This window comes from Bufo bufo, chromosome 1 (genome assembly GCF_905171765.1).
Source record: "Bufo bufo chromosome 1, aBufBuf1.1, whole genome shotgun sequence".
Lineage (NCBI taxonomy): Eukaryota > Metazoa > Chordata > Amphibia > Anura > Bufonidae > Bufo > Bufo bufo.
In genome coordinates, this window is record NC_053389.1 from 288,802,073 (window position 1) to 288,815,125 (window position 13,053).

Genomic DNA, 13,053 nt, shown 5'->3' on the forward strand with positions numbered 1-13,053 from the left:
CCGTTACCACTATGAGGGGGATTTATAGAGTCCAGCATTGTGAGCAGTTCTAAAATATAACTTTTATATAGTTCAAGCAGCAATTTGATGATGTTATCGTCTCTGAACCACTGTCAGGGGCCCCAAAGAGATCTGCAGGTTTTGTTTAACATAATGGCGTTAGAAATGGTAATTTACTGGTAAAATCTCTTTGGAGATTTTTGAAATTGCTCAGTTTTTTAATTTAAAGGGACTTTCTGGGATTTTTATTATTGACAGACTATCCACAGGATCAGTATGAGATCGGCGGGGGTTAGACACACCAGAGAGCTGTTCAGGAGTCTCAGTAACCAGCTCCATCCACTCCACAATAGATGGCGCTGTGTAGTTCCACCACCGGAACTATTCCCAAATTGCTTATGATCTGCATGATATGCTGGGTGTCCAACACATTATTTGGATAAGCTATCAATATAAAAATCCTGAAAAACCCATTTAAAGGGGTATTCCCATAACGGATATTGATCACCCATCCACTGTGAAAAACAGATGAGAGTGCCTGATGCTGCTCCATTTAAAGTCTATGGCAGTGATCAGCAACCCGCGGCTCTGGAGCCGCATGCGGCTCTTTTGAACCTTTGCCGCGGCTCTGGCATGGGCATGAGCAGTGGTGTGTGCGGCGGCGGGGCAGCACTGTGCGGCGGCGGCTGGGCAGGCACTGAGATGAGCGCTTCCATTGTGAAGCGAAGCGCTCATCTCCATAGTGATCTGTTTGCATCGCCGTCCTCAGGGACAGCGATACAAACAGAAGGCTGTGCGGATGAGCAGGGCAGGGAGGTGTGTCCCTTTCCTGTTCCTCTGATAGGCTGCCGGCACTACTAGGCCGGCAGCCTATCAGAGGCCGGCGTAGGCGGCGCGATGACTTCATCGCGCCACCTGAGCCGTACAGCGCTGGAGTCGGGGACACAGGCCGGAAGAGGCCTGCATCGCATCGCTCCAAAGAGGTAAGTATAAGTGTTAATTATTATTTTTTTAACTGGCAGTCTGGCACATAATGGTATTATACTGGCACATGATTGGGGAATTTGGGGGGCCCCTGGAATTACTGGCACATGATTGGGGGGGGCGGGTCTGGTATTACTGGCACATGATTGGGGTGGTCTGGTAAAGGTAAATTAAATATTTTAATTAGCTATAAATTTGCAAAAATATATTTTACATCGTTAAGTGAAAAAGTCCTTTTTTTCTTCAGATTGACAGCTGACTGCACAATCCTGTATATAGCATTAAGGTAAGAAACAATATATGCAGTGTTATATTTGTTTTAAATGTCGCAATGGTTTTGCGGCTCCCAGTTTTTTTTTTCCTTCGGAAACGGGTCCAAGTGGCTCTTTATGTCTTAAAGGTTGCAGACCCCTGGTCTATGGGGATAATAAAACTGCTGAGCACTCTGGCAGTCCCATAGACTTGAATTGAGAAGCAACGTGAAAGTTCAAATTCTCCTTCATTCAACCTACTCACCACGGTTCTGCAGTAAAGGGGAACAGAGCACTTTTGCCATTATTAACCAATGCACTTCCTATTCCAAGACTTGTCATTTTATTCACTTCACGTAGCCCAAGTAAATTTTATTTAAAGGCCATCTGTCAGCAGATTTGTACCTATGAAACTGTCTGGCCTGTACAATGTACACTTGGCAGCTGATGGCATCTTTGTTGGTCCCATGTTCTTATGTGCCCGCATTGCTGAGAAAAATGATATTTTAACATATGCAAATAAGCCTCTAAGAACAACAAGGACGTTGCTATTAAACCTAAAGGCTCAGCTCTCTCTGCAACTGCTGCACCCTCTCCACTTTGATTGGTCAGACGTTGAAAAAGTCATCACACCAGGCCCTGTCAAAGTGGAGAGCGCATGGCAGTTGCAGAGAGAGCAGAGCCTCTAGGAGTAAAGGCAACACCCCCGTTGCTCCTAAAGGCTCATTTGCATATAACAAAACATCATTTTTCTCAGCTCTGCGGGCACATATGAACATAGGACCAACACAGATGCCTTCAGATTCCATGCACACATGTAACAGGTCAGCCAGTTTCATAGGAATAAATCTGCTGACTGATGTCCTTTAAAAGAGTGTTCTATATGGACCACCCCTGAATATATACCGTATTGTAGATAACAAAGGGGCACTTCCCACTTGGAACCCCTTTCTTTAAGCGAAAGAAATGTATGACCACATCCAGGTGCCATGCCAGGGAAAATGTCCACAGCTTCCCCTGCTGTTATCAGATTAGCATAGGGGGTTTTAACAGCCCATACAGATTGGTAAAGTACTAGGATCCCAATCCTTTTGAGAGAAAAGTTATCCTGTACACCAGAAAAGAATTTTTTTGTAATGGGAATCTTGTAGACATCGATACAGGAAAGGATTTTTTACAGTTAGAGTAGTCAAACTATGGAATGGGCTACCCCAAGAGGTAGTAGCAGCACATACAATGGCAGCATTTACAAAGGGCTAGATGCTTATCTAAAATAACACTGAGGGTTATCAATTATTTAGGTTAGGAAAGACATTTTCATAATTAACTATGTAATAACAGAAGTATCCTTGTGTATTTCTTACATTAACCATACATCCTCATTTTTTGGAATAGAATTGGCAGTATTAGTCATTTTTTGGGTGAGAGCAACAGAAGAAAAAACACCTCTCATGGAGCAAGAAGACAATGTTCCTATTAATTTTACACGGCCGAACTCTTACCACAGGTGTAGCATATTTGGCAGCCACCTGGTAAAATAAATACATTCACTAATATTGAGACCAAAAATATATAGATGGAACATTCGAGGTACCAAGACATGGAGCTCTGTGCCTCATTGCACTGCGTATAAAGTGGCATTGACGTGACCGGCACTGGAATCTGACACAATGAGCTCCCATAGGGTCACATAGGTCCCGAGAACAAATCCTAAGAAGCCCATAAGACTGATGATAATGTCCTTGGCTATGACCCAACGGCTAAGACATTCTGAGTAGTAAGTGGCTATTTCCAGGAGAGGTGGAATGATGAGAGCCAGTGCACTGCTGCTGATGGATCCCACCAGTGAGATGACCAGGTCCAGGCGAGGAATGAGGATTGCCAAGACACCTGGGGATTAAATGCAAAATGTCAGAAAGTTTCACACATGACTATACTGATAAACATGTCAGTAACATTATGTTCCACCACCAAGCAGGATATATATGGTAATGCTCTACCGGTTTCAGATGGCTGTGTGCGGTCCAGGAACTACGTCCATGTGATGACCACATCTCCTGAACCGACCGGCAGCTCCAGTCCCCATTGTACTGTACTCACATGGATGCACTTTGACAGCTCATACCTGTGTGAAATTGGCCTAAAGGTGGACTATGGGTTACCATTTCAGGAGATCACATATACATTCCTATATACGCCATTTTATGCTTCTTCTCACTATATACTCATCACCCAGATATTGCTTCAGTATACAGTACAGACCAAAAGTTTGGACACACCTTCTCATTCAAAGAGTTTTCTTTATTTTCATGACTATGAAAATTGTAGATTCACACTGAAGGCATCAAAACTATGAATTAACACATGTGGAATTATATACATAACAAACAAGTGTGAAACAACTGAAAATATGTAATATTCTAGGTTCTTCAAAGTAGCCACCTTTTGCTTTGATTACTGCTTTGCACACTCTTGGCATTCTCTTGATTAGCTTCAAGAAGTAGTCCCCTGAAATGGTTTTAACTTCACAGGTGTGCCCTGTCAGGTTTAATAAGTGGGATTTCTTGCCTTATAAATGGGGTTGGGACCATCAGTTGCGTTGAGGAGAAGTCAGGGTGGATACACAGCTGATAGTCCTACTGAATAGACTGTTAGAATTTGTATTATGGCAAGAAAAAAGCAGCTAAGTAAAGAAAAACGAGTGGCCATCATTACTTTAAGAAATGAAGGTCAGTCAGTCAGCCGAAAAATTGGGAAAACTTTGAAAGTAAGGGCTATTTGACCATGAAGGAGAGTGAATGGGGTGCTGTGCCAGATGACCTGGCCTCCACAGTCACCGGACCTGAACCCAATCGAGATGGTTTTGGGGTGAGCTGGACCGCAGAGTGAAGGCAAAAGGGCCAACAAGTGCTAAGCATCTCTGGGAACTCCTTCAAGACTGTTGGAAGACCATTTCAGGGGACTACCTCTTGAAGCTCATCAAGAGAATGCCAAGAGTGTGCAAAGCAGTAATCAAAGCAAAAGGTGGCTACTTTGAAGAACCTAGAATATGACATATTTTCAGTTGTTTCACACTTGTTTGTTATGTATATAATTACACATGTGTTAATTCATAGTTTTGATGCCTTCATAGTCATGAAAAAAAAAACTCTTTGAATGAGAAGGTGTGTCCAAACTTTTTGTCTGTACTGTATGTCTGCTATACTTATTATCCCCATTACCTGCTACTGTTATGGCGGTTGCTTGCAGCGTTTTGCTGTCCGCTTGACGAAACTGAGCCAAACGGATCTGTCCTGGCACACAATGTAAGTCAACTGGACGGATCCGTTTTCTATGACACAATCTGGCACAATAGAAAACGGATCCGTCCTCCATTGACTTTCAGTAGTGTTCATGACGGATCCGTCTTGGCTATGTTACAGATAATACAAATGGATCCGTTCATGACGGATGCATGCGGTTGTATTATTGTAACGGATCCTTTTTTGCAGATCCATGACGGATAAGCCCAAAACGTGAGTGTGAAAGTAGCCTTATCTGTGCTTTCCTGTCAGCTCAAACACTCATTTATGGCTGGGTTCACATGTTTTTGTCATAGATTTTCATTGTAAAAAAAAAATTACTTAATTATACACATTAACGTATACATTTTGCAGGACGCATGTACCCACGCTTTTCGATCCTGCAAAGTCCAGCTAAAAACGTATACGTTAACATATATTTTTTTTTACAATGACACTCTACAGAGACAGATGTCACTGTATGGCACCTGTCAGAGGCATCCATCAACATATATGTTTTTTTAATATGTTAAATGTATGACAAAAATATAGCCTTAGGGCCTGTTCACATCTCATTTTTGCTGTACGTCAAGCAGATATGTTTAGACAAAATAAAAAAATATATAAAAACACAGATGTATGCAATTTTGTGGCTGTCATTAACATATTTGCATATGTTTCAATACGTTTGTGGCAGTCTTTTAAAAAAAAAAAAAAGTTTTTATCCAGATACCTCCGTTTCAGAAAAATGTATGCATTTTTGGCCCCATAAGACGCACTTTTTCCACCCAAAGTGGGGGGAAAATGTCAGTGCGTCTTGTGGGGCGAATACTAACGAGTGCTTCCATTATGGCATGATGATGCCTGTCTGGCCCAGTCAATCAAAGTGCAGAGGGCGCGGCAGTTGCAGAGAGAGCAGAGCATTTAGGTATAACTACAACGCCCACATTGCTCCTAGAGGCTCATTTGCTCATATTAGGGTACTTTCACACTTGCGGCAGTGGATTCCGGCAGGCAGTTCCGTCGCTGGAACTGCCTGCCGGATCCGTCAAAACGTATGCAAACTGATGGCATTTGTCAGACAGATTAGGATCCTGATCCGTCTGACAAATGGATTGAACTGCCGGATCAGTCTCTCCGGTGTCATCCGGAAAAACGGATCTGGCATTTATTTATTTTATTTACATTTTTTGCGGTCTGAGCATGCGCAGACCGCAATGCCGGATCCGTTTTGCCGGAACACTCGGGGCCGGATCTGGCATTAATGCATTTCAATGGGAAAAATGCCGGCAAGTGTTCCGGAATTTAGGACGGCGATAAAACCGCATTATCATCTCTGTCCTGAAAAGACAAAAGGACTGAACTGAAGACATCCTGATGCATCCTGAACGGATTGCTCTCCATTCCGAATGCATTAGGATAAAACTGATCAGTTCTTTTCCGGTATAGAGCCCCTAGGACGGACCTCAACACCGGAAAAGAATAACGCCAGTGTGAAAGTACCCTTAAACAATGATTTTTCTCAGCAATGCAGTCACATAAGAAAATAGGACCAACACAAATGCCTTCAGCGGCCAATTGCACATGCAACAGGTCAGACAGTTTTAAAGGCACAAATCTGCTGACAGATGCTCTTTAAATGTTCATGGAAATTTATATATAAAAAAAATATGTATAATTAGGTATAGGTTCTTCAAAAGAAACTGTAAAACAAAAACAACAGTAAATGCATTATGCAAAATAAAAAAAAAATGAAAACCAGGTCTTTGGCCTCTCAATCTAAAAGTTCCATTGGGAGTCAGCAAGTAATCAAGTGAAGTGGATTACCAGGTAACGCACGTGGATGAGAAAATCCTGTCAGTACCTAATGGATAAAGGCCGCTGCGGTCACTGCCTGGACAAGTCATGGGAGACAGTTCAGGAGAAGAAGCTCTGCTCACTGCAATCACTTAATGCAGAAGATGTGGACTTTCAGCAATCCCCATTACTATGGTGATAAATCCTCCATCGTGTATTGTCAAGCTTTCGATTTTCTACACACCCAGATACATAGGTGGCTATATACTGGTGGCCATAGGAATTCACATTTATTATGGGTTTTCGATTCTACATTTGGTCACCCATTAAAGTCAATGGGCCAGATTTATCATTAGCTCAAGTCAGAATAATGGAGTGAAAGAGTTGCAAATGTTTGCGCAATCGCTAAAACTGCGCAAAAATTTGCGACTTTCTTCTGCTCTGCACTATGCTCGCCAGTTTTCTGAAGGTGGGCGTGTTTTCTTATGTAAATTAATCTCTAGACAGATTTACTATTGCGACTATTTAAAAAGTCGCAAAAAAATGCGCAATTTCACTCCAGTGAGGACCATGCTTATCTTATGAGACTTTTTAATAGAACATGCGACTTTTGTAAAGCTGCTTACTGACGGATAAACGGCTACCGTCAAACCACATTTATTACAGTCTTAAAGGGCCGATCATAAATCTGACTTGGCTAAAACTGACTTTAGCCATATGTGAAAGTGGAGTGAGCTGTCAGAGTAATGATAAATCTGGCCCAATAAGTCAAGTTCTGATTTATGAGAAGATGAGGCATCTTTGCCTCAGTATGATGCGAAAGAAGTAACCTGGAGGCAACCATCACCAAAATTACGTGCCAAGAGGCCTTTATCTATGGTTATTTCCACCAAAGGACATAATGTGACAATGTAATATAAAAGTCATCTACATGGTACTTGGTTTGGGTTCTGTAGTATTTTGTGATTCATTTAGTCTTGTTATAACCATGGTGTTTCTCCAAATACGCTAAGTAAATTAGTTTTTTCTATGTATAGTGGCTCTAAGTATGAAATATCTTCTAACTATATTAAAGGCCCATCAATATCTGATCAGTGAGGTTCAGACACCATCACCAATCAGCGGTTTGAAAAGGCTGCGCCCTCTTCACAGCATGCCAACCACAACCACCGATCTCGAAAAACCCTATCACACATTAGCCACACAATAAAGTTCCATTACTTCCTCTTTACAGACGGCCTTTGATCAATCAAAAGGAGTTCCCCACCAGGTTCGGCAACCCTAAAGTCAACATACCATACAGTGGACAGCTATACCCATGCACCCTCAGCTTGATCAAGTGTGCATGTTATAACAATAGGGAGTGGGGAATAAGCGGCCGTCAGATATTGTCAGGAGAGAGTTGGGACACACCCATACACATACACAACCTTATTGATCTTCATTAAATGTGAAGAAGGTAGAGCTACACTTTGATCTTTGTCCATGAGACTTGTTGTAGCCAAACTCACAGTGTAGACCTCAAGCTACTTTCACACTGGCGTTTTGGCTTTCCGTTTGTGAGATCCGCTCAGGGCTCTCACAAACGGTCCAAAACGGATCAGTTTGGCCCTAATGCATTCTGAATAGAAAAGGATCCGATCAGAATGCATCAGTTTGCATCAGTCTCCATTCCGCTCTGGAGGCGGACACCAAAATGCTGCTTGCAGTGTTTTGCTGTCCGCTTGACGAAACTGAGCCAAACGAATTCGTCCTGGCACACAATGTAAGTCAATGGGGGACAGATCCGTTTTCTATTGTGCCAGAGAAAACGGATCCGTCTCCCATTGACTTTCAATGGAGTTCATGACGGATCCGTCTTGGCTATGTCACAGATAATACAAACGGATCCGTTCATGATGGATGCATGCGATTGTATTATTGTAACGGATCCGTTTTTTGCAGATCCATGACGGATCTGCCCAAAGCGCGAATGTGAAAGTAGCCTAACCTTAGCATTTCAACAGTCTTAGACACAGTGAATGGAATTGTTACATCTGAAAAAAGAAGGCCCCAGATCTGAGATCTTTACAATGTTATCAATCTATAGACATTTGATGAGATAAAATCTTGGACCCTTTGACTACAATGTTACACAGTTCTCAGTATTTCAATGGTGCCAATTAACACCTCCATTGACTTACTGTATCTTTGGCCTAGTTTTCGAGCTATGCACGTTTTATTTTCCTTTTTGTATCCCCTTGATCATGGTGACTAAATGTTCAGTACTTTTAATATCAGCTATTAAGAAAATAACCACCATTTTCAATGTCAAAAGTAGAAATTGGTTTTTAAACCCGCTGGATGGTTTCTCAAAGTCATCCTGGAAACTTTAGAGTTTCGCCTTCTATAGGTCCAGAGTTATGAATATTCACTAGGAAACGGTCTACTTTAAACTGCAATATGAAGATTAATGTCATGCTCTAGCTGAAATAAAGAGCTCTCCAAAAGAAAGTGGAAGGGGAAAAGGAGAGAAAGGCGTTAATCAATACAATAATTGAAAACTCACTCTATGGGAAGCGACAAGGCAAGCGGCAAGGAGACCAACTCGTGGTGCTTGCATTTCATCTACACATCAACTCTGACAGCCTGATAATGGGATTGAGACACAAAAAGAGGTTACATGTGAGGGTTCAGAGGTCTGTGGGATTCTGGCAATTCCTCTCTATAGACACAGCAATAATTCATTGTGCATCAAATGGAAATGTCACCAATGTCCTTCAGTTTTCCTTAACATCTAAAAAACATTAAGAAATATGTAGTCATTTGTGTCCAGTTCTCCTAGTACCAGGGAATATCATTGACAGACCACTAATGAAAAATAATGCAGAATTCTTTGGGTCACCCAAAAACTGACTAAAAACGTATTCAAAGGATCAGTTTAAGGCCTCATGCACACGGCCGTTGTTTTGGTCCGCATGGATGCACTTCAATGGGGCCGCAAAAGATGCGGACAGCACTCCATGTGCTCTCCGCATCCGTTGCTCCGTTCCGTGGCCCAGCCAAAAAAAAATATAACCGGTCCTATTCATGTCCGCGCTTTGAGGACAAGAATAGGCAGTTATATTAAAAGGCTGTCCGTGCCGTTCCACAAATTGCAGAACGCACACGGACGCCATCCGTGTGTTGTGGATCCGCAAAACACAACGGTCGTGTGCATGAGGCCTTACCTATATTTATCCATTTCCGGTGACATTGTGTTTCACCAACTCCTGTACCACTGCAAAAATAGACTGTTCAGGGGTCTGGGGAAAAAATCCCACAAAAGTAGCATTGGTGACTACACTGGTCTGTATGGTCATGAGGGTGCAACCTCCGAGACCATTACTGATTCTGAGAACGAAGGGGATGCAAAGCTGCACCAAACCAGTGCTGCATCCCCTTCATTCTCAGAAACCGCTGGGGTACCAGAGGTCTAATCCTCATCAATGATAATGTGATACCATATTTTTGCAATTGAAGCTAAAGACAAAAAAATGGTAGAATTTGCATGTACAGTACCTTGGAAGAAGTACGAGACAGGCGAGGGTATGACTTGTTTTTGGTCTGTAAACATGGAGATACACAAGACGATAGTTGCAATCCAACATGCCTAATTGTTAATAGGGTTTTCTAAGATGGCCTATCCTCAGGAAACGCCAACTATCCTGAGGATAGTTCTGAAGAACCTCTCGGATCCCATAATAAGTCAATAGGATCCACTGAGCATTGTTGGTATCGGTCAAAAAACGGACCCATAACTGCACTGTGTATTCCATTATAAACCGAAACCACTGCGCAGAGTGAACAGAGCCTAATCCATACAAACATGACATAAAATGGAGATTTTAAAGCAATGCACAATGTGATAAGGGCTTTCTTTCTGAGGATTCAGCTTTGTGAAGACTTCCATAGTGTCATTGTGTCTGTCTCTAGACAGTGTGAAATTGTCAGCACGGACTGGATTATTAAAGTGTATAGTGAATTGCCCCCACTGAAGAAAAAGGCATAATGCAAGGTTATGAGAAAAAAAGGGCCCAAATTGTTATTTTATAGGGAATTTACTTACTAAAACACACGTCATGAGAGCTAAGAGGTCCTTCTAAAAAGGGACTCTAGTATAAAAGACACAAAGGAAGGTTAAAGGGGTGGTTCATGTTATAAGATTCCAGACTGAATGGGCACACGAGTCCATGCTGTGTCACAGACATGCACCTATCAGCTCTCCTGAGAAGCTTCCCCCATCTTTGTATATAGCCCACCACCACAACCGCGCATTAATGGGAACCAAAACAGTGGCGGTCACATGTTTTAATCACGTGACAGTTTTGTTCTCCACAGCCGCATCCTCTTATGGACATGATCACTGCCATTTTGGTTCCCAAGGATATGGCGGACGCAGTGGTGGGATGTTTAAATAGCCAGCGGTCTTGTCACAAGCAGGTGGGCAAACAGGTACATATCAGAAGATTGTGGCACAACATGAACTTGAGCATCTATCCAGCCCAAGTTCTTTAAATTGGCCAGTCCCTTTAAGACCCAGAAAAGCCAGTTTAAAAAGGCTGGCTGAGGCATCGGTAATTGGAGAAGTCTCTAATTTGCTCATTCTCCTGCATTTTACACACAGCAGAGGAGCCATAAAATATTCATTGGTTTCCCCTACACCACTGAAAAGGGGCTGACCTGTCAAATAATATCACTCTCTCTTTCTGCACCAGTGGCTGCTCGGTGGGTTAGTCTGAAAAACGGAACACTCAGAAGGCAAATTAGGCCAAACCTGGTGCTCTTAGGTCTGGAAGAGCTTGAGAAGAGCGAAGACTGCCAACTAGAACTGAGGCAGGCCAGGAAGCCATAGTCAAGCTGGGGAGGTGATACATTACATCTCTGGGCCTAGGGCAAAAGGGCAAAGCATAGCCAGTCTGAAGAACAAATATACAATATAGTAAATTAAAGGCTTGTTTACAGGTTTAAGGCATTTTGGAAGATATATTAAAAATATAAGGTTCAATATCATATCATTTAGGGAGACCAAAATACAAAAAAGCATTCCATGATCTTGCTGACCTTTGCTAAAGACATTCTGGCAGCTGGTTCAGGAGTTTGCTGGGGTCACACGACACAGCGTGTGGGTGACACATCCTGAGTGCCACGCTCTTCTAAAGATCTGGATACATCAGGTACAACTGCTTCTGGCACATGCAGCAGTGCCGCAGGTTCAGGTATAAAGAACAAATACCTGCCACTTAATCCCACGCTGTTTCCAGCACAGCCAGTCCAGGCGTTACCTCCTTTATGTTTACAGTCTGCACCGGTGATGTAGCTATAAAAGACATGCGACCACTGCAGCCAATCACTGGCCTCCGCAGTATACAGCACAAGACTGATGAAGACAGTGATCAGCTTGCAGTCATGTGCTGTATACAGCTAAGTCACTGCTGCAGACCCGCAAACACAAACCGGAGGGGAGGGCCAGGGTCTCTGGAAACTGCAGGGGACTACATGGTGAGTACGCTAGCTTTTATCATTTTTATTACATTTGGAAGCATAGGGGAGTCTGCTTATAAAGTGGACAACCCCTTTAAGGGACTATCTGAAAATTACATTAATTAAAACAGAGTTTTAATTTAAATATATTTCTTAAAAATTTTGCAAGTATTTTTAATTCTTATGTGACAAGGAACATAAAAAGAAATCTTGATAAATTGCATTTTTTACGGTGGGCACCAGAGCAGATACTTCCTCCCCTCCGATGGTCACTTGCCAGCTTTACTGTATGCACTGGATGATGAGAATCATATAATCATCAAAGGAAGCTCCATTGTAGGGTTGCACCGGGTATCGAATTTTCGAAGCGCAATCGATACTTTTGTACCCGGATCGATTCGATACGGGATCTGCTACTGCGCAGCCTAGTAACTGTTAGAGATCATGGCATGCACCACACTCGCATGCACTCACTTGAATGGGTCCGCAATCCAGAAGGTGCGGTGTGGAATGGAGGCACAGAACCCCACAGAATAACTATGGAGCGCTGCCGTGGGCTTTCTCTCCCTGCCTCCGCACCACAAAAAAATAAACCTGTTCTATTTTTTGCGGTGCGGACAGATCATGGACCCTTTCAAGTTGAATGGGTCTGTTTCCGTCTGCGGCAACCGCATGGATGGTGCCCGTGTACTCGGGACAACAAATTGCGGTCCGCAATGCACAGAACGACCGGTTTGTGTTCAAAAGCCAGATTTATACCAAGATTTAAAAAAAATAAAAAATGCAATGGCTCAGTAATCAGGAATGCAAATGATACACACTGGAGCTAAGCAATCTATAGACTACCAACAGGCAGGGAGCCTTGAGTGTTGGGGGAATAAAGGAATCCACTTGTTTCACTGAAGTCAAAATGCTGCCTTTCTTCCATAATTTGAGATAGACAGAGAGACATGAAATAGACAGACATGAGATAGACAGACAGACAGACATGAGATAGACAGATAGATAGTGTGGGGTTTCGCTCTGGTAGACAGAATAAGTGGACGCAGTGCAGAGGCAACAACAAGTTCTTTGGATCAAACAGTTCAGTGTTTTATTCACACTTTAGGCAAGTGACAAAACAAGCAGTCATATTCAAACAAAAAGTCACCTTGCTGTGTTGGTGGTAATTCACACCATGCAGCAGTTCTGCCTCAAAGAGCCCTTGAGCATAGCAGCACCAACCTGTTTTCACGCCA

General features: G+C 42.7%; 1 protein-coding gene across 1 annotated transcript in view; it reads right to left on the reverse strand.

The window, feature by feature from the left end:
• Window positions 1-1,404: 1,404 nt before the first annotated feature.
• LOC121008049 (proton-coupled amino acid transporter 1-like) overlaps window positions 1,405-13,053 on the reverse strand; it is a 97,104-nt gene continuing 85,455 nt past the window's right edge. Inside the window, exon 11 of the mRNA XM_040440329.1 lies at window positions 1,405-3,125. Within this exon, the coding sequence (XP_040296263.1) occupies window positions 2,851-3,125 (275 nt within the window). The 3' untranslated portion in view covers window positions 1,405-2,850. The remainder of the gene's footprint in view (window positions 3,126-13,053) is intronic.